The following is a 22,028-nucleotide window of genomic DNA, read 5'->3' on the forward strand; positions in this document are numbered from 1 at the left end:
ACATACCAGGCATGCAAGCTAGACCCAGGAGTCAACAGGCTGAGGCTTAGCATCCCCCACAGTGTCCACCAGCCTGACTGAGGGCCTGTTAGGCCCAGGCGGAGGGACCTTCCTGCCAGGGTCGGACTGCAGTGCATGGCGAGTAGGCAGACAGGAGTTAGAAGCAGGAAGAAAAAAAAAAAAAAAAAAGGACAGGTTAAGTGCAACTAAGGGCAGGCTAGGCTGGTCAATGTGGGCAAGGAAGGGGTCAGATGGAGGTGGGCTTGCCAAGGCAGTACAGGGTGGTCCAGCTCTGGAGCTAGTGTGGTTCACACTATTATAGAGTGGTGCATGGATATACCCAGAGGCTGGTACATGAAGCCAGGTACTGGCACCGAGTAACAGATGCTTCCCTTTCCAGGGGACCATGGTGGATACTCTGCCCCCACACATATACAAAAGAAGGGTACAGATCCACTCACTCAAACTCTGGTCCTGTGCAGCCTGTGTCCAGGCAGAGCCGCCCCATCCACTCCTTTGCAACAGGTGTATGCAGTAACCCCCTCAGCACCAATGTCACTGATATATGGGTTACTTCCTGGACCCTGCAAGTGAGTCCAGCCACATCCCAGAGCCCTGATATGGTTATTCTCATCAAGCCTCAATGGGTAGTCACTGTGACTCACTTTCAACAGCTCCTTCTCAGAGGTCTCCCCTATGGAGTCGTTGCCCAGTGTCCTCCGCTCCCTCCGGTCAACTGTGGCATACCCATCTGTGGGGTGGAACATAGCAGGAAACGAGAGCTCTGGGGAAGGCACCACATAGTTGATCTTCCTTAGGCTCAGATACTGAAAGCCCCGGAACAGGGACTTCTGGGCTCTGTGCTAGCTCCTACCAGCCTTGAGGCCTCCACGCCACCTAGCTCTTCTCCTGTTGACATTTCACCATTTTATCTTCCCAGCATGAAATCAGCCAGCCCACCCAGGTTGCCAGCTCTCCTTGATCCTCTTCCCTGTGTGCCTGCTCACCTGGACCAAGTGTATCCATGGGGATCACATCTCGGGTGGCTGACTTCTCCCCATCTGCAAGGCATGAGTAGTGTTTTGGAAATGGGCAGGCATGGGGAAGGCAGGGCAGACACACTCACCACAGGACAGTCCTCAATGACATCTAATGCACAGCACTCCTTCCCAGCCTCTGCCTGTTGGCACCCACCCTGGCTCCCTGGGAAGATGAGTTCCCAGGAGGCCAACTGCATGAACAGCCTGAAGCGCTGAGCCAGCTATCTTAACAGGAAAGTCCTGTCTCCCTACCCCCACATACCTTGTGTACTAGCAGATGGGAGCTACCCTTGAGCCTCAGGGGTAAGTTTCATGTCCCTCTCCCCACTGGTGCTCACCAAGGTTCTTGTCTACCAGTGGCAGTGTGCTGTCATCAAAGCCCCCAGGACTTGGCATTCCTTTGGGTCCTTTGGCAGTGCCAGCAGACTAGGGAGGCACAAACACAAATAAGAGGTAATGCCAATGACACTCCTACTTGGGAACAAACCTGGCAAAGTGAGAGAGGAGGTGGGATGGCTGTACCTGGAAGCGTGCCTTGGTCCAGCCGTCTCTCTGAAGGGCTCCACGAAGCTCCTTGTAGCTCCACACTGTCTGCAGCACGTGCGATGCTGCCTTGGCCTCCCGCACAGAGTGGCTGCAGTAGCAGCAGGGCTAGGGTCAGTGGTGTTACCTCTTCAGTGTCCCTCCACCCCTCCGAGCCCACCCTGCCCTCACCCACCTGGAGGCCACGAGTGCCACCAGTGCAGGCACACCACGGGCCTGCAGGAGGGAGCGAGCATTGTCCAGGCTGTTGGACACAATCTCATGGATGGTGTTAAGCACAGCTACCACGGTATCCTCCTCCAGGTGGGCACTAGGATGGGCAGGTGCCTGTGCATTGCGAACATTCCGCACCAGCTCTGTCATGGCATAGCTCCCTAAGAGGTAGGGTCAGATATTAGGATACATCCTGCCCTACCCGAGGGAAGGAGCAGTGGTCAGACAAAAGTTATTTCCAGGCCTGCCATATCCTCTAAAGCAGAAGGCTGAGCCTCAAGGACTAAGGAAGGAAGACCCAAACTCCCACAGCTCAGCATAGGCGCAGCCCAACCACATGGATGGAATCTGGTACCCTCAACTCCATCTTCCAATGATCTGTCCCCAACACCTGCCCTCCTTCACAAGTCCTGAGTTAACACCCATCCTCACCAATGAGGTCTTTGTTACGCTGGTCTAGTGAAAGGTTGCGCAGCGCGATGGCAACAGCTCGCACCACCTTGTCAGTTTCTGACTGTAGCAGCTCCACTAGCACGGGCAGCCCACGCTCCTTGCGCACTGTGGCGCGGATGTACGTGGCCCACTGTGAGGGTGGCACAGGAGGTGACTGCTCAGAGGGGAGTTGCCTTACACAATACCTATCCCAACAGCACACACCAACCACCCTGGCCAGGGCACAGTGCTCTGAGCCACCTGACCCTGAGGATGTGCTTGTCCCCTTTTCTCCTGCTGGTCCAGATGGAGGCAAAGGCTCAAGGCAGAACCTGTAGAATATCTGGAATTCTGCCCTGCCCTCCCTGCCAGCCCGACTCCTCACCGTCCAGTTGCCAGCACTGAGGTTTTGCAGGGCACCAGCTGCGGCTTCCAGAGTGTTGAAGTTCCGGCTCTCCGTAAGGAGTGAGAGGTAGAGACGTACCACCTCGGGCTGGTACAGCAGCTCAAAGCCTGGACACAGGGCAACGGTAATCCAGAGTGATAGTAAAATCCCCCCCTCCTCCAGCCCCTTCTTATTCATCGTTCTGGAGCTAGAATGAGCTGCCTGGGACAAATACTGAGCAGTCTAGTCATGTTGAGTATCATTCAGAGATGGGCAAACTGACAGTCAGCCAGGAGTCAGATCAGGTAGACAAGGCCATTCCTTCCTTAACCCTGCTTTCAAAGAATTGGCCCTGGGCTCACCTGGTAGCCTGCACATCTAGGAGGTATGGCAGACAGAGATGGACACTGAGCTACTTCTTTAACAACAGAACTCACTTCTGGGTGTGACTAGGGCAATACCCCTAAACACAAGGCTCATCTACCCGCTCTTGACAATAGGAACCACCTTCAACAGTAAGTAACAGACTGTGTAGCTGGGGCCCCACCTCTAACAATAGGCCCTGCATCCCAGGCAACCATTCCAGGCTCCCCAGCAACGGAGGCCCAGCCTGGCAGCAACAATGGTGACTAGAAGAAGGCCGCAAGGGTAAGAGGTAAGGTGCCTTCAAACCTGCCTGTGTTAGACCAGAGCTTCTGCCTAGCTCAGGACATTACCCCCACATCCCACAATTCATCACTCTCCCCTTACCCTCCTTTCCCAATTTTCCCTCCACTCCAGCCTGCTGGGTCTCCTGTCCCCCAAGTTCTCCAGAAACATTACCCTCTCAGAGCATCAACAGGCTGGCTATTGTGCCTGGGCCCTTCCACACCCCAGTTAAGGGCATCTGGGTTCTTACATCCTGGGCCCCACCAGGGCAGTCTTTCCTCTCAATAGGATTAGTTCCCAGTGTATAACACAATGTCAGTGTACACTGGAAATCCAGCAAACATAACAGCAGGGGTAATCCACCCTGCACTGCAGAAGCCCATTCCCTGGGTCATGCCTTCGAGAAGTAACACAGCTCAGTCCCTGTCAGCAACCCTCCAATCCACCCCTCTCTTGCTGAGTGACTGTGAAAGAGTCTACCTGAAACACCTATGCACACTGACTGAACCCTCAGGAAGTGCCAAGCCCCAACCATTCCCCAGGAAACCGAACTCTGATGGATGAATCTATTTGCTTATCTGACCCTCCAGCCCCTTCCAGGACTACTCAATGGCACAAAGCCTTGACCTCTTGGCCAGCACAGGTTCCAGGTTCCCCACCTCTGCCTCTTTACCCATTTACCTTTGGCAGTCTCAGTTCGTTTGGGCAGGTCCAATGTGTCAAAGTTCCGGTCCATCTCTCCATCCTTCTTACCTGGAACAAAAGGGTGGTAGGCATTGAGAGGCAGAGTCCATGAGGGACAAGTCTGTGCCAAGTTAGGCACAGCCCTCTCCTGCTCAGAGACCTGGCAGAGATGTACTACTCTCAACCCCTTCTCCTTCAGCTGAGAGAGCTCTAGCAGGCAGCAAGCAGTGCAGGTGACATGATGCCCCTGGCCCGCTTACCCACATAGCATTTCTGTGGCACCCATCACCCACTTCATCAGAGAGGCAGATGGTCCCATGGAAGGACCACTCCCTGGGCCCTGCCCACTGTTTGCTATCCCAGTGCTGGCTTGGTAGCTCATTCTGACTTTGTAAGCAACAGCCCCTGGGCCTCCCTACCAGCTCAGAGCTAGCATTCCAGCCTCTGTCATGTCTATGCTGTTGTCATGGAGATGGCTACCCTTCCAGGGGACTGGGGGTAGGGCAGGGCCTGGAGGCTGGAAGGCATCCCAGCTGCCCAAAGTTGTCATGGAAATAACTGCTGGTGCTTAGGGAACATGGATGTCACCCTGTTGCCCACTGCACTTGCCAGACCTGGACAGCAGAACAAACAGGGACTCACCTTGGTGGAACCACTCCTCTGGGCGGCGGAGGAAGCACAGGAAAGAGGAGATGAGCCTCAACAGCAGTACCCTCCCATTACTCATATTCCCACCCATGCCAGGCAAGCAAACAGGCTGTGTAACCTCACTTAGGGAATTCTGGGGGCTCAGGACCAATACAGTACAGGGAAGCTCTATGGTCAGGGGCAAGCGAAGGCAGCGCACCTGTCCCACTGCCACTACTGGAGGATATGGGTACCTGAGACCTGCACCCTGCAGGTGCTGAGGATGCCTGGCCAAGTAAAAGAAAGGGGAGTGGTTACAGCTGCTCTGTGACTAGCCAGGTATTGTCATTTGTGTGCCCTTGGAATCCTTCCCCAGAGTACAGAGACAAATGCGGATGCCACACCATGGCCCACAGAAAAGGATTAAGCCGGGCCTTGGGTCTGTGCCTTTCCCAACTTGCTATATGCCCATGGAGGGTGTGGGTGGGGGTGACTAGATGAGTTAGCCTCCAGGAGTATCTGCCATGGATATTGGAAAGCCAAGCCCTGGGAGCAGTGGGAGAGAGATGTATCCCAGTCTCATTCACTCACCTTTGGTCTTCTTGCCACCAAAGCAGCTGGCGTCATCCTTCCTCCGACGCTGGGAGGCTGTAGCACTGCCCTGGACCCCAGGCTCAGCCTCCTGGTATCTGTCAGCCCCCGGAACCTCCTTGTGCACGTGGTAGGACAGATTCCGCATGATGCATACGCAGTTCTCTACTGACTGTGGGAAGATGTGGCCAGGTTGAACAGGAATACCACACACGGGGGCTGCTGTTCGTCCCACACACAATATGTGAAGCCATGGCCAGTGAACACCAATGGCACTGTCAGCCTAAGCTGGGGGGATCTGTGGGAAAGACCATGTCCCCTGCTCTGAGTAGTTCCTACCTGTTCCCACCGTGCCATTCTAGGGAGCTCCCAGCCTTGGTCCTGTTCCTATGACCCTTGGGTTCTGAGAACTTGAAGGGGAAAACTGTGAGCTAGTTCCCATCTGCCCCACCCACCTTATTGTCTGTGTCCTTCCTGCCCACAGCTGACTGCAGGGCATGTAGGAGGGCGTCCACCAGCCCTTCGCACTCACGGAGTCGCCGCCGGGCCTCTGCACCATCTGAGCTCACATTCCTGGGTGGAAGGGAGCAGGACCGCCCATGATCCCTGTTCTTGCCTCACTGACCATTCCAGCCCACTAGGCCTTAGTGGCTTTCATCTGCACAATGGGTCCTGCTGGATCCCAGTGAAGGTAAACAGGGTGGCCTGACTGTCCCAGGCACTGAGCTTTTTAGCCTTGTTCTGTGGGGGAGCTGACTCCCAGCTGAACTGGAATAGGCCCCAAGAGGTCAGAATCCATGATGTGCAGATAATTCTGCCCCATCATCCCAACAGCTGCTCCTAACATCAGGACCCTGCAGGGTCATGATGGTACAAAACTGAAGGTCAAGCAGGACCTCAGGGACTTAGGATTCCATCTGTGGTGTGAGGACAGCACTATTGGAAATCTCAGGGACTTAGGGTGTGGTTCCTAAGCTCCTAAGACTGGATGAGCTGGGCTATGAGCATGGCAGCTCCTGCCATCCTGCAGATCTGGCCTATGCCCCACCCCTGCTCACACCTCAGGCAGCCTGATGTATTCTTGAAGACCGTTGTCCACTCGGCATCCCGGGGCTTTGAGTCTTCGTTGGGCTCTCGCTCCCAGCCTGAGTGGGGTACGATGACCTCATGGGTTAGCGTCTGTAAGCCATGGTCAATGATGACCATCTTTAGGGGCTCATACGATGACAGGTTCCAGAGTGTGCCTGTAATGGGCCACTAGTCAATACTGTTGACCGTGGTCCTCCTGTCTTGGCCTCCCCAGGGATGACGCTTGTGATATTTCCCTCATTGTCTTCAGAAGGCACATGAAGCTAGCACAGTTGTTACTGAGTTTTTTGTTTCTCTGGTTGTCCCAGGGATGGTACCTAGGGCCTTTGCACATGCTAGGCAAGCACCCAGCTCATATAAGAAGTTAGGGGCAGTGAAAGGTATAAGAGGTTCTAGGGCCCCACAGAGCCAGGCGAGATGTACTGATAGCACCTAGTAGTGCCTTTCAGCTAATATGGAAGAGATAAATTGTAAGAGTGGCACAGCCAGTGACAGTTTATCCCATCCATTCCTGCTACATGAGTGGGTGGACTGGCAAATGCTCCTGAGGCCACAGGCCATAGAGAGAGCTCTATGGACCCCCACCCTCACCCCAAGTTCTCCAAGGTACAAGCCCTAGTCCTGTACTTTCTAAGGTAAGGAACCAGGGAGGTAGAGTCTGGTGCCAGAAACCCTATGGTTGAGAGAGTTGGGGACCCATCCCAGCACCTGAGCCTGCTATACTCCTGTTTCCCCACTTACGGGCTGAGCCATGCTTTTGTCAGCCATGGCCAAGGCCCACTCACCAGTGACCAGCTCACGGACCTCATTGTCACGGGCAGCCCGCAGCAGGCGCACCAGGGCTGGCACACCCCCGCAGTCCCGGATAGCAGCCTTGTTGTCAGCATCACGGCCATAGGAGAGGTTGCGCAGTGCCCCACAGGCACGGCGCCGCACCTCCGCCCGAGGGTGATCTAATAAAGCCACAAGCAAGGGCAGCCCTCGCAGCTGCCGTACGCGCCGCTTGATGCCCTCATTCTCAAAGCAGAGATGCTGTAGGTAGGCTGCTGCATTGGCTTTCACAGGGTCCACAGGGTGCCGCAGCATAGCCAGCACCTCTGGCAGCTCAGGGTCCCGCCAGCGTGGCTCTTTTCGGGCGCTATCCACTGAAGGTGAGCGACGCACTACTCGGTCCAAGCTGCCTAGGCTGCCCCTCTCAGGCTGGGCCAGAGGAGCTGTTGCTGCTGGGAATGGAGGTCGCTCGTCTATCAGCTCACCAGCATCATCTGCTGCATCTTCAAAGGCCCTGTGTGGGTGAGCAGATCCTGTCAACACCTTCACAGTAGCCAGCAGCCCTATCCCCCTACCCTGTTCAGGGGTCTGGGAATTCCCTGGGAAGGGGAACTGACAGCATCCTGTATCTCAGTCCCAAACACAGTATGGACACCACAACCCAGCCAGTGGAAGGTCAGGGTTACAGCCAAACACAGCCATTAATGGTCTGGTACTCCTCCCATGTCAGGACGTCCACTAGTAAACAGTTGTTATTTAACCATGGTTTAATGTGGTTCCCCATGGCATATGTCAGTGACAGGGAAGGGACCCTACCTCCTTTTTGTAACATCAGCTGACTATACCAGCATATGAAGATAAGAGTGAGTACCCTCCCTGCAAATGGCCGCTGCAATCAGACCATCTGATGAGACAGGTCTTTGGATCAAGCCCTCAAGCCCATTTCCCATCTGAATCTAGGAAGGTCAGGTAATTTGCCCAGAGTTACAAGGCAAACTCTAGACTCAGGGTGTCTGGTTCTGTTTTCATGCTACAGATATAAATGAGAGGGCAAAAAGGGCAGAATCAAGGGCAATGACAAGAAGGAGCAGGGCCTTTGGGTTTCACCTAGTATGCATAGTGGAGACATAGGTTAGAAACATAAGGTCAGAGGCCTTAAGTAGAGTCACACCATAAGCATCTGATGCCTGGGTCTTCATGGCCATCTGGTTATTAGAACAGAGATAGCTTCGGGTGACGCCAGCTCAATGCCTATCATCCCAGGCCTGTTCTTGCTGTCATCCTTGAGAAGAGATGAAGCTAATTCAAACTAAAATGTAGCCTGCTGACCTGTGGAATACTCTAGCTGGGAGTGGAAGACAGAATTACCAGAAGAGGCAGTCACAAGCAACAGGTGCTCACCTGGCACGGAGGCCCCGCCCATACTCAGGTCTCCTCCGAGCTGCTGTGCCATAGTCAGGCTCCAGGTCAGGGCCACCCTCATCATCGGCAGCAAGGCTCCGTGTATCATCCTCAAGGCCATACGGCTCAGCTTGGAAGTGCTCAGGCAAGGAACGGCCACTTGGTGGTCCAGGCTCAGAGCCCATGGGGAAGGCTTCTCGGCGGCCAGGCAATGTAAAGCAGCCATCACCAGGCCCTGGACCCAGGAGCCCAGTACGTGGGGGCCGAACCCCAAGCCCTCGGGACAGGCTGCCATAGCTTGGAATATCACGGGGCTCAGGGCCATCAGGAAAGCCACCTCCACTGCTGAGGTAGGCTCGGGAAAGTGTGGCTGCTGGGCCACCACCACGTAGAAGGAAATGCCGGTCCAGGGGCCCATCAGCAAAAGAGCCAAGTGGGGGCCCACCATCCAGCAAGGGGAGTCCATCTGGGCCCAAAGGCACCTGGCGTACTGTCCTTGTGGTCACAGTCTTGACCGTCTTGGTGACCTGATGGATGAGAAAGTAGCATATGGGCTTGGTGGTTCTAGAGGCCTGAATAGTTCCAGGGTCCTCCATCCAAACAACAAGTGATACTTAGGTGGTCAGCTCACATGCCTGTCCTACAGAGGGATGACTATGGTTGTCCAAGCTATCCTCTTTTTGCCTGAGCCCAGCCATACCTTAGTCTCTGTGCGCCGGGTTGTGCCATCTTCTGATGTGACAATGGACACATGAGAGGTGGGTGTGCCAGGGTCTTCCTCCACTGTCACTGTCTCCTCCAACACCTCAGGTGCCTCGGGCATTGTGGCCAGCGATGCCTGGCTACCCGGGCTCTGTTCCTAGAAGGAGAAGGGTGTCAGAGGTCAAGGTTCCATGTACAAGAGATTCCACCATAGATGTCTGCTGACCATGCACCAGGGGTTTTCAGTTCTTCAACCTAGGGATGAGGTGCAAGGGGAGTCCATCTGGACCCAAAGCACTTGGCATATTGTCCTTGTGGTTGTGGTCTTGACTTTCTTGGTGGACAAGAAAGTGGTATATGGGCCTGGTGGCTCTAGAGACCTGGACAGTAACCTGACAAAGCCAGGGTGGCTCAATTCTCCTGGGTACAAAGTGGCTTCCCTGAGCTGCAAGGCTCTACCACAGGCTTCTCAAGGCCCAAAGAGGGACCAAGAAGGTCCTGCAAGATGTTCTCTTGACATCACTTACCTCTTCAAGTTGGCCTTCCTCCCCCATTCTACTCTATAAACTCCGAATGACTAAGTCTTGGAGTCACAGTTCCAGCATAGTTCACATAATCCCGTGCTAAGATCAGCCAGAAGTCCTCATAGCTCCAAGATACCCACCTTCGAGAGTACAGCAGGCACCCACAGTACTACAATATCCTTGCTCCTTCCAGCCCAGAGGCTCTTGGGACATGGAGACCAAGCATCATATCAGACACTAAACATATAGATTCCAATCTTGCTACCACCCTGCATTCGAATTTTAGGGAAGACAGCCAGGACTGAATCTGACTAACCAGTATGGAAACCAGTATGGAAACCAACACCAAAGGATAGACAAGCTCCTGCTGTGCAGAGTGGCACATGGATCTGAGAGCCCATGGTCTGTCCTGTCAACATCTCAGGATTGGCATCTAGCCTGGACAGGGGTTGGAACTCAAGCTACCGTGGGTGGGTTAGAGGGGACACATTCTTTGTAACCATGGCTAGGTCAGTAGAAGGCTGTGCCTCGCCCACCCAAGGCCCAGGGAGGGTTATTAGTTCACACTGCATCTCCCCCAGCTCTGGAACCACAATGCCCTTCCCTGGGCTGGGAAATGCGCTAAGCAGGGGGCCAGGCTGCAGAGGCCATCAGGACAGTAAACCTTCTCCTCAGGCCAGTTCCTGTCCTGGGGGGGAGTCTCTGGCCCCTGATGGAGACAAGTATACAAGTGTAGCACTAACATAACAGACATCTCCTGGGCTCTGGTAATACAGGAAAGTGGGAACACAGAGCACACCTCTCCCTCCCCAAGGAGCAGGGCCTGGAGATTTAAGAGATGACTTTATAAATAAGAGAACTGAGGCCTAGCTGAGCAGAGGTTTGCCCAGAACTTCAGCAGTCCTAGCAGGGGGATTCCAGGAACCCATCTGAAAAGCAAGCCTTCGAGCTTTGCCTCACCTCTTCAGGACAGTGCCTTGGCAGTTACTTTCCTAGCCTAGGGATAAGAAAGAATGTCTGCTGGGACCTGGCCAGGAAGAGGAGACCCTGTTCCCTGGGAAAGAGAAACAGATGAGGCCCTATGGGGGGACTGGAAAAATGCCAGACTGGGTGACCTGGGCACTTCTCCAAGGACACTAGTTGGGACAGCTGTGCTGAGGTCTGGGCTGTCCCATATCTATTTGGTGACTGAATGTCAAGCCCTAGCTCTCACTGCTGGACCCTGGGGAGCTAGTCAAGAGGGTTTTTTGTTTGGTTAGGTTTTTTTTTTTCCTTCTTCTTCTTTTTTTCTTTGGAGGGGGTGGTAGTGGAGTGAGTGGGACCTAGGGGCTGCATTTCTAGATCTGGAGGAGGGGGAGGAGCAAGGCTGAGGGTACATGTTGCTTGGGACATTCTGCCAGGGGACAGGGCCCCTTTGTAGATTTGCATGCATCTACATATATTAAACATTCAGAAAAGAACCCTACCCTATTCCCTATCTAGGTAAACAAGAAAGGACAGAGGACATTTGAGTCACAGACCCTGGGCTGTGCTGAGGTATGACACATTGCTATGTGTGGAGTGGTTTGGAGAACCAGGGATCCAGCAAAGGGTGGCAACCCAGAGTATTCACCCACTAACATATGGGCTGAGGGATCCAAAGGTTCCAGAGTCTCTGCTAGCAAATGACCTCAGGAAGCTAAAAGCAGTTAATGACCTCACCCAGACAGGCAGGCGTGTTAAGTCAGCCATGTTCCTGGGAGAGTCAGGCCAGCTACTCATGCCTGGGCACACACAGGGAGGGATCTGGACTCACACAAACTCATGTCTCTAACCCTCATGTATATGCACAAGTTCCCAATCAGGAACACAGGTACAACCGCGTTATGTATGCACATGGCCACTGCTCTCAACACACCCAAACTTTCATCCGTTATTGGTACTAGTCCTTACATGTGCTTCCAACACACAGGGAAGGAGCCACTGACACCCAGTCACCAACTGACTGTTGGTTTTCAGTGGTAGTACATATGGGAAAACTAAGGCCTCGGGTAGCAAGATGCTGAAGGCTATCCTGGGACTCAGCTTCTGTAATTTGTCTGAGGTGGGTCCATGTAATGGAAGGCTGGCAGTGTCTCCATTCAGCCAATTCATTTCCCCATACTTCTAGCCCTGTAGCCTAAGAGCTGATTCTGGGCTATTCCTCGCTGGACCTGACATGGGCATCTTTCTGAATATTGCCACAGCCCTGTGCAACACATTGGGAGCCAACTATGTATGGTCACCCTCTCCCTAGCTCCAGCCTCATCTCTTCTCCTCTAGTAACCGTATCCTTTCTCCATACTTTGGAGCTACAGGGTCTGGACAAAGAAGAGTTGCTGAACAGACCTGGGGTTTGCTAGAGTTCTCCCTGCCTGAGGAGGACTACCCAACCACCATGCTCTCTAAAAGAGCCCAAGGGGTGGTGACGAACACAGACCTCTGGGAGCTCAGCTTACTCATGCAGAAAAGGGAAGGACACAGGAACCCCATCCAGCTGTTTGCACAATGCCAGGACCATGGAGAGAAAACCAAGATGTACTATGACACAACAGCTCATGCACTTTATGGATGAACATCTACAGTCTCCATCACACAGACAGACCACAGGCCTTTGTGCACCTCCCTGCGCAGTCCCTGTTGGCACACATCAATCACAAAATGAAGTGAGATGCATACCTGGAGCCTACACCTCCAGGGCCAGGTCCCTAGGGTGCACAAGACGGCTACCAGTGGATGGATGGATTGAATTCTGAACTCCAGCATGACCCTCCTAAGCAGAATGTAGGGCAAGTCAGGCTGGCATCTCCTATAGACAGGCCCTTGGTCTCCACAAAAACACCACTTCCTTTATGTCTCTGCACAACCCTTCCACAGCCCACAGAAAAAGTGAACCTACCAGGGTTTAAGTCCAAACAGTGGCTAAAAGGCCAAAGGGACACAAGCTGGGGAGAGGGCCAAGCGTCACCATTCCCAGCTTTTCTTAAGCCCGGAACCTATGGACCACATCAGGTATGTGAGTGTTCCCTTCTACCACCAAGTGTCTTTTAGGCAGTCCCTGCTCCATGCAGCCTCATTTCCCTTGCTACTAATGAACCCCACCCACTTCCTCTGAAACAGTAAGGGCTGCACACCTGCCCCTCACCAGTACTGGAAGGTATATAGGCTGCCGCCAGCAGACCCCTCCCGCCACCACACGTGGGCAGTACCAGCCTCTGCTTCTCCCTTACCCTCCCCTCCGCCGCGGCAGAGGTTTCCATTAAACCTCCAGAAGCTGCTCCACTGGTCCCCAGAGTGTAGTCAGAGGTGCACGGAAAGGGGCTGGAGGGGAAGCGAGAGAGCCCCCAGGGAGCAAGAGGCCTAAGCTACCTTTCTTGGGCTGGTGGGCCTCGCTCTGTTCAGGGAGGGGGCGCTGGGAAGGCCTTGTGCCCCGTCCCCTCGACCCCCGCCACCTGTCCCACGATCGGAGGGGTGCACCCTTCACGAGTCATGCTCGATCTGAGCGCTGGGTCTCCTGGTTTGCGCCCCCACGCGGGCTCCAGCCCCTGCCGTACAGCCACGCATGGTGCTCGCACACGCCCCCTCCGCACAGGGCAGCAGGCTCACTCAAGCCACAGCTCCTGGCCCTGGGGTCAGCAAAGCCGGCTCGAGAGCAGACAATAGCTACCGAGGGCTCACGGCTCTCCTAAACAAAAGCGGGTCTTGCCGGGTAGGCCGGGGCCTCAGGACACCGCCCCCGCCCTCCGCGAGGACCGAGTTCTTTCTAACCTGTCTGAGTTCGGCCGGCATCGGACCGAGGCTTGAGGCTGCAAGCCCGCAGAGGCGGCAGCTGGACCGCGTTTCGTGGGCGCCTGGGCCGCTCCAGGTCTACTGACTCGCTCCGGTGAAGGCGGACCTGCCAGCGGCAGAGACCAGCAGCCAATCGGGCGGGGCGCAACCAGGCGGGGCGGGCGAGGCTCCGCCCCCCACAGGCCGGGGCGGGACTCTGCAGCGAGGCTTGACGGGTCGCCAGCCTCTGGTCTTGGCTCCCAGCATCACGCCCTAGGTCGGTACCCCACTGCCACTCCCATACCAAGAGACTCTGGTAAAGTCTTCCTTCTGAGGTCTCAATCTAAGCCCAGTGAATGTGTATACGACCGTCTGTCTACCTCTACAGCTGTGTGAACTTAAGTCCCGCAGAGCAGACCAGGAGCAAAATTACCATCCTGGGACAAGCTACTTATCCTAACTTTGTAAGTCACTTTCCTCTAGACATGTATTAGTATGGTCAAGCTGCAAATTCTCAGGTCCACATAGATCTCCAAGTCAAGGTCACCGTAGAACTTAGTAAGGACTTAAGTGCATAACCCCACAGGGTACCCAGTTTGTGTCTTGAGCTCCCCATCAAAACACAAATCAATATTTTCTCACCCTTTGAAAGCTAATACAATATATCAAACAGTGAGGCAAAAGGCCAAGTCTGAATTGCCCTGGGCTAGAAAGTCCCTGGATTGGGACTCTCGTCAGAAACCCTGGAACAGAGCTGGCTTGAACTATTGGGAAATGACAGATAGGCTGTGGGGATCTGAGCCACCAAGATGTATCCTACTCCACCTTACAGCAGCCACACCTGGAGAGTTTGACTGCTGGAGGAAAACAAGTACAGGGAGGGGAAGAGCATACACTAAGGCCGTCCTCAAGGCTGCTATACTGCACAACATACCAATGACTCCTTCATCACATGGAACAGATTTTGAGAGAGTAGAGTTGGGGCTAGCCTAGGGATGTTCTGAGGGTACTCCAAGGAAAAAGGGGCCCAGGTTGGATTCCCTGGCTACTGTCTGCTCCACTCCACCCCAATCTGAAAAGTGAAACTTGCCCTAGGTTCCATGGTGCCTCTAGGATGAGCCACTGACAGAGGCTGCACTGTAAGATGCTCAAAGGTGCTCATGCTAGGTGCCCACTAGCCTCAGTTTCCCATGCAGACCAGAATGCTCTGACTTCTGACCTCCTTCATCCTCCAATCATAGCCACCCAGACCAGTGAGCAGAACACAATGTTTTGAGGGAATGCAGCCCAGATTTTATGTTGAAGCTGTTTTGGTCGTCTGTGTGTTTTCTAAATGTTAGTGCCCTAGCCACAAACCCATTTTGGTTAAGCCTGAGGCAAGCACAGTAGCCTAGCTGCCAGGACATAGTGGTGTGCTATGTGACCCCACCCCTTCAGCCCAGGGTGAAAGTCAGCTCTGCTCTAGCTGATGAAAGGCAGACAGCCCAAGGAGCAAGGCTGCGTGCAGTCCTTGACCACAGCTCCCAGGTTGCAGGCCCCAGCTACCTCCCTTGCCACCACCATCAACCACCTATGCTGACTTGCACCTCAGAAGTAGGTCCTGGGTCACTTCTCATTGAGATTAATATGCAAAGACTCAACACTGAGACAGTGGCCTGGCTAGCCAAGTCTCTTCATGTCCTCATCAGCCTGTCAGATCTGGCTAGAGCCAAGAAAGCCAAAAGTGGGATAGAACAGTGGGTATGGAGAAGACAGCCTGAGTCTGGCAGCTCCAGACTGTGGGAACAGCTTCCTGCCAGGGTACTGACCCTGAGTGTTCCCTGGGTCTATCCTCCCATGCTGCTTGTCAATGAGATGGAGAACAGAGACTGTCTGTCCTGGAAGGGCTGCCCTGAGGTCCTTAGGGCCTAAGGAACAGCCTCAGGGTCAGTGGCTGACACTGACCTCATGTGGCCCTGTTGAACTGGTCGACTTCCTGTAGAAGGTTAGGGAAGGTTACAGATACAGAACTCACTATGTGAATTGGGTATGTTTTCATATGGTAGGGTCTTCTGTAAACTACAATCCCCAAGGCTTCACCATGTGGAAGACCTAGGGTTTGGAGTTTGACTCAGCAAGCTCCTCATGGGTGTGCCCCACCCATCCACACCCATCCCCTCAGTTCTAATTCACTGTTCTGCCTTACAGAAACCACTTACCACCATGCAGTTGGAAAAAAAAGGGCTCTTCAGCCAGATGTAGTGGGGGCATACCTTTAATCTCAGAAGTCACAAAGCAGAGCCAGACAGATCTCTTGTAAGTATGAAGCCAGCCAGGGCTACATAGAAAAATCTTGTTTCAAAGAGAAAAACTGGTACAGGAAGAAAAATGGCTCCTAATGGGCTTGGGATTTCCTGGAATTTTGGTTTTGACTGCTCTACATTTTAGGTAAGTAGATGAGAATTGATGTAGTAACCCTTATCTGTGAACCATCAGACAAGGACAGATTCAGGGGCCAGTCCCAACATGTCTATCTGTCTAACACAGGCAGCTTGTCTATGAGTCAATCATGCCCAGTGCTTTCTTCTCTCTCTGTCTAAAGTGGGCCAGGGTTCCTCCAGTCTCTAGCAAGTGCATGCTACACATAGTCCCCAGGATGAAGGTCCAGGAGGACCATAGAAGCTCAAGGACAGTGGATGCAAAGCATGGAAGGGCAGCTGACCAAGTTTAAGAGTGCAGGAATTGAGCAATTGAGCATGGGAAACTGAGGATCCACAGTAAGCTCAGAGGTCAAGTATCTGTTCTGAGTGGTGAAGAGCGGTCATCTCTTCCTGCTGGTATCTGGGTGAGCCTCAGCCACAATGGAAACCTTGATAATCACAGCAGACTCCAAACTTCTGCATTTCCTCATGCTGGGACCTTGTTACATGTGTGTAGGGAAGTTGTAGGAAAGTAGGGAAGGGCCAAGAAACTCTGATGACTGGCTGTTCACCCCACCTCAGCATTCTCTGGTCCTGGCTATGGAACAGGGCTCCCCACCTGGGGCCTGAACACTCTCTACAGAAAACAGCCAGGGGAGAATCTGATGCTTCTCAGTCACTGAGCTGTAGGCAGATGATGGTATCTTGCTGGGCTAGACAGAACAGACCCAATCCAGCTACCTAGGTCCTGAGGGCTCACTCAATAGAGGGGGCTGATTCTGAGAGTCAGGCATGTCCTGCTCTTTTCTTCATTCCATACCTGGCACAGACAAATGGGGCCTCTACACCCATGGGATCTACTTTCCTTCCCCTGCCCCACGCCCCAGCAGACCTACAAGTTACTGCATGCTAGCTATGATCCACCAAGACCTCAATGGTTTCCCTACTTGGCTGTCTTCACCCTCCCCCCAGACTATTACCTGCAGAACCAGCTGTTGCCAGGCCATTGGCAGGGGCTGCCCACTGCCCACCATACCACCACTGCTTATGCCAGGCTGCTGAGCACGCTCCAGCTGCAGGGCAACGTGACGCCGTTCTTGCTCCAATGCCCGTGTCAGCCTCTCGAAACGGGCCTCCTGTTCCTTCACTGAGGCCAGAATGCTGGCAGCCGAGTGCATGTTGCAGTCCTCCATAACCAGGGTGCCAGCAGCCTGCAGGCGAAGGAGAACAAGCTCAGGGTAGGGTGGAGCATTGACCTGGTGAGGCCATCCTGGGCCCCCTGCCACCCTACTCACAGATCACAGGACTTTCCCAGACCAGAGCATCCAGCTCTCTGGAGGGAAGCTGCATTGATTAAATTCTAAATTAAAAGCCATTAATCTGAAGCTGGCCGGAAGCAGGCAACTCCCTCCCTGGGAGGCTGGGCCTCTGACCCAGGCTCTTCAGTTTCCTGCCAAGCCCAGCTGAGCCATGGACCATGGATGTCTTTAGAGCCTGGTAGGAAGGATGAGGAGAACTGGTGTGATAAGTTCTCTCTATCTTCCAGGCTTCTGGTTGTCCCTGATTCTGCCAGCTAATAATTCCAATCTCATGGGATCACTTCAGTCCTGTCTCACAGGGATCCACAGTGGGTGAGGGGCCATTAGCAGTCACACAGTCAGTATGGCCAGGTCAGTGCAGCCAGCAGGCCCTTGTGAAAGGCTATCCCACTCCAAGAACAGGACACTAAGGCAGGGGGGTGAGGATCACTACCTTGCAGTTGCTAGAAATACTGACTGTGGACCAGGAATCAAGCCTCCACTCACTGTTACTCTACCCAGGACAGGGTTGTCTCTGCTTCTCTTGGCTGAGTAATACCTGGCTGAGGTTCTAACAGAGCTACATTAAGTTTAGACCCCCCCCCCCCACACACACACCTTGCTTAAAACGGGCCTGTCTGTGAGAGGCCCAGCCCACAGGGAGGCTCAGGCCTGCCCTCACACTAGCCCAGGGCTGTTCCTTGAGCCCCAAAGCCCCAGGGGTTTGGAGAGAGAGCGGGCTTGATGTTTGTGGTGATAACCCATCATTTTTCTTTGCCATTCATTCTCTGGCTGACCACTGTGTTTGTTTCTCAACAAAAAGTAGGCCAAGTATGCAGAGCTCAGATCCAGGCTATTGGCTGCAGTGGGGTACAGCCATACACCACCCTCAGTGTGTGGCCTAAAGCCCAGGGCTGTTTGGGACCTGCTCCCAGATGGTTCCACCCAGCCCACTGAAGCAAATGGCTAGCCCACTCACCCCTGAACCAATACAGTGCCTGCGCTTAGAAAAGGAAGGCTCCTGCGTGGGAATGCCATGTATGTACTTGGTGATTCCCAAAGAAGACCAATTCTGCAGCAGTCTGATGTGACACATGTACCTCAGTCCACCTAGCAAGACAGCTGGGGAAAAAATGAGGCCCAGTGAAGGAAAGAAGTGAGTGTTGGCCCCCACAGCTGTTCATTTTCTCTGCACCTGTCACACAAATAAAACTTCCAATGTGACCCTACAGAAACACTGCTGTGGGCAGGAACTGTCCTCAGTTAACCATAGCCTGTAAAATTAGTCAAACTTCTGTTGGGAGGTGGTCACCACTAGTAAAGAAATAGGAAGGGAGGTAAAGATTGGGCTCTCTAGACAGCAGCACGCAGAAACAAAAGACACAGTCACAGCAAAGGCACTCAGGGCCCATCACACCACAGGGCCAAGGTGTTGATGAGCCGGCGAGATTATATGGGCCGAGCCTTGAAGAAGGTCCCATCCTGGAGGGGAAGCTCACTCTACGGAGGGTTGAATGGGTAATGGAGCTGGACCACTTGAATTATCTTGCCTGAAGCATCAGTCCACCTAAGTGAACTTCAGAACCACAAGGCAGAAGGAAATGTTGATCTTGTGGATCAGAGTTCACTTTCTTCCATCCTCTGTAAAGACAGGGATTCCTACCTTACTTCTGATTTCTCCCTGTGCCGTCTAGCCCCATCTGGCATAACCAAGCCTGGGTTGTAGCCTAGAGATAGTGTCCCAGCCCTCAGGTACCTTAAACGTGCCACAGCTCTGGCAAAAAAGATTCATCACTGGCTTTAGATGTGGCTAGTGGGGTCCAGAGGCTAAAGAACATCGCTAAACCTCACACTGGCCTTTTCATTGGCCAATTCAACTCATTCAGAGCATTAGTTGTGTGTTTCCCAGGGAACACCCTGAAACACTAGTTAGATTGGGGAGAGGTAGAGTCTTGGCAATTCCCATAAGAGAGCCTGCCAATGTGTACCCTGTCTGCTCTTGGATGTGGTACTGACCCCAATGGCTATGGGTACCCATCTAGGCTGGCCAGAGGAGGTACAAACATGAGACAGGTGACCAAGGCCTAGAACCCCAAAAGACAAGGTTTTACTCTGTTTGTTTGTTTTAGGATTTTTGAGAGTTTCACTTTATAGCTCTAACCTGCAACTCACTCACTTTGTAGGCCAGGCTAACCTTGAACTCCCAGGGCTGTGTGCTTCTGCCTTGACTACAGAGATTAAAGATATGCACCACCATGCCCAGTTCAGGGCAGCTTTTTTTGGATAGTACCTCAAAATGCTATTTTTGTATTAAAATAATAGCTATAAAGCTGGGTGTAATTACACACACCTTTATCCTAGCACTTGGGAGGCAGAGGCAGGCAAATCTTTATGAGTTTGAGGCCAGCCTGGTCTATGGAGTGAGTTCTAGGACAACCAGACCTCCACAGTGCAATTCAGAAAACAAACAAAAACAATAAATATATGCTGTCAAAAAAAAGAAAATGCATGTTTTTGTTTGTTTGTTTGTTTTTTAAATACTGACCATACAGACTTCAAAGCTGCTTCTCCCAGCTAGGATTTGGGGGCAATGGGCTGTAGATCTTGGGGAGAGGTGGGCACTGAATATGCATCTGCTGGAGCCCAGGGATCACCTCAGGAGACTTAGCAAGTGTGATGCTATGAGCTTCAGTTGACATCCTTTACTGCTGGCCTCTACTGGCCTGGGACGACTCAGGACCATGCTCCACACAACACTCAACCCAGGCCCCAGCAACCAACTGCACAAGTTCTTGTTCAATGTACACGAGACAGAATAATTAAGGGGACCCTCAGTGTAACACCAGAGAGAGGCCAGAGGACCCAAGACCTGGATGAGGGAGTTGGAAAAGTCAGGACCCAGGTTAAACTTGAAAAACTCAATTTCAAAAGAACAGCGGCTGCCAGACATGATGACACACATGGGCAATCTCAGTCTTGAGAGGCAGAGGCAGGAGCACCATCACAAATTTGAGGCTAGCCTGGTCTACATAGCTCAAGGACAGTTAGCACTATATAGTAAAACCCTGTCTCAAAACAAATAACAAACAGAAAACAGGGCCAGGAAGATGGCTCAGTAGGTAAAGTACTTGTTGCCTTGTTGCACAGAACTGAAGACCCAAATGCTGCTTCCCAGAACCCATGTGAAAAAAGACAGTGGCACAAATGCTATAATCCTAGCACGTTCCTACCAGAAGAATCTTGGGATGCTCCAAAGCCAGCAGCCAGCCTAATGCTGAGGACTGACATCCAAAGTTTGTCCTCTGACCCTCCACATGTGAACTATGAACTGTGGTATGGGTGCCTGCTTACACACTTGTATACAAACATGTGCACATATGGGCACAGAGAGAGAGAGAGAGAGAGAGGGAGGGAGGGAGAAAGGGAGGTGATGGGAGATGTCATTCTGTATATGTTTCTCATACTGGTTAATAAAGCAAATGCCTCCACAGGTTATTCAGCTAAAAACTAGTGCTACCTCAGTGTCAGTTAAACAGTGCCCCATGAGTAGAGAGGCCAAGGAATGAGCACAGCTTTCAGTGCTGGCGGTAAAATAGCCACCGCCATCTTTTATAAACCGTGGCAAAAACAATAAAGACTTTCATTTTAACAATGTTGTTATTTAACACATAAAGACTTGTGGCCAGAAAAAAATAAAAATTTACATTAAAAACAGATTCATATTAATAAAAACCTCTAAAGGTTTACAATGTTTTAAAATATATGTAGGCTTGGGAAAAAAATGGTTTTAAAAAGACAATGGGGAGCTGGGTGTGGTGGCACACGCCTTTAATCCCAGCACTCAAGAGACAGAGGCAAGCAGATCTCTGTGATTTGCAAAGTAAACCTGGTATGCAGAGTAAATTCCAGGACAGATAAGAGTTACACAGTGAAACCCTATGTCAAAAAATGAAAAAAATAAAAGTAAAATAAACAGAGTAATAATAAAGCCACGTAAAGATGAAAAGCTCAGAGAGAATCTGGTTACTGTATGCTATTGTGTTGTCTCTGCATTGACTGCTAAGGAAACAACTGTTAAAACAAATGCTGTTAAATTAATTCAATTTATATATTTTAAAAATGCTTTGACTCAAAAATTTAAGTCTAAGGACAAGTTACTGGGGAAAAGGATTTCTATTTTTGTTTCCACAGAAAATGAAAAGCTGTGGATTCCTTCCAGACTAATGTGGTTTGAGCAAGCCAGACCCCCTGAAACAGAGTTCCTGGTGATCCAACATTCAAAACAGCTTGGACAAGATAGCCTTGCAGACTACAGCCATCTTCTTAGGATCCCCATGACAGCGCCCCCTATCAACAGAAAATAGTTTGGAAAGAACGACGCCCAAATTCCCAAATATTGTTTATAAATGTTTGTTTTCATTTAAATGGGGTTGGTTATAAATGGTTAATGATCACAGCCAATTCTTTTTAAAGGTAAAAAGGGGATTATGGTATAGATATGAATACTTTGTTTTGTAATGGATTTTCATTTATTGATACAATTTAAGGTCAATTTTGTGATGTGTATATTCTTTTGTTTAGGTATTGTGTTTATATAGTTCAGAAATGTATTGTATAATGTAGTACAGATTATAGATAATTACCTATGATAGTCAAAGCTTAGAATTAAGTTAGCTAGGTTTTCAAGATACACAGAGATGTATCTGAGATAGATAGGCATTCTTCAAACCTTTCAAAGGCCTACAGAATATGGCATTTAAAATGGTTTAGGGTTTTCGTGACAGTGAGACATAATTGCTCTTGGCAACCTGCACCAAAAAGAAAGATGGACATTGAAAAACTCATTTTGGAGTTTGCTTCCAATATGGCAAGACTAGCCATTTGGACAAGATACT

The 22,028-nt window shown here is 51.9% G+C and overlaps 1 protein-coding gene across 7 annotated transcripts in view; it reads right to left on the minus strand.

Moving 5' to 3' along the window:
* Arvcf (ARVCF delta catenin family member) overlaps positions 1–22,028 on the minus strand; it is a 56,725-nt gene that overhangs the window by 1,119 nt on the left and 33,578 nt on the right. Inside the window, exons 3-19 of one of the 7 annotated variants that reach the window (XM_051191020.1) lie at positions 16,816–17,046; positions 9,125–9,283; positions 8,425–8,951; positions 7,038–7,537; positions 6,224–6,407; positions 5,619–5,736; positions 5,164–5,335; positions 4,588–4,605; positions 3,943–4,014; positions 2,614–2,741; positions 2,229–2,379; positions 1,759–1,957; positions 1,563–1,674; positions 1,379–1,466; positions 1,008–1,061; positions 666–751; positions 7–126 (exon numbers count right to left, since the gene is read on the minus strand). In XM_051191020.1, coding sequence (XP_051046977.1) covers positions 19–126; positions 666–751; positions 1,008–1,061; positions 1,379–1,466; positions 1,563–1,674; positions 1,759–1,957; positions 2,229–2,379; positions 2,614–2,741; positions 3,943–4,014; positions 4,588–4,605; positions 5,164–5,335; positions 5,619–5,736; positions 6,224–6,407; positions 7,038–7,537; positions 8,425–8,951; positions 9,125–9,283; positions 16,816–17,028 — 2,889 coding nt within the window. In that variant the 5' untranslated portion in view covers positions 17,029–17,046 and the 3' untranslated portion in view covers positions 7–18. Of the gene's footprint in view, positions 1–6; positions 127–665; positions 752–1,007; positions 1,062–1,378; positions 1,467–1,562; positions 1,675–1,758; positions 1,958–2,228; positions 2,380–2,613; positions 2,742–3,942; positions 4,015–4,587; positions 4,606–5,163; positions 5,336–5,618; positions 5,737–6,223; positions 6,408–7,037; positions 7,538–8,424; positions 8,952–9,124; positions 9,284–13,436; positions 13,592–16,815; positions 17,047–22,028 lie in introns of those variants that run through there. The other 6 variants (XM_051191024.1, XM_051191022.1, XM_051191026.1 and 3 more) reach the window with 6 other exon arrangements.

Source organism: Phodopus roborovskii, unplaced genomic scaffold (genome assembly GCF_943737965.1).
Source record: "Phodopus roborovskii unplaced genomic scaffold, PHOROB, whole genome shotgun sequence".
NCBI classification, from domain to species: domain Eukaryota; kingdom Metazoa; phylum Chordata; class Mammalia; order Rodentia; family Cricetidae; genus Phodopus; species Phodopus roborovskii.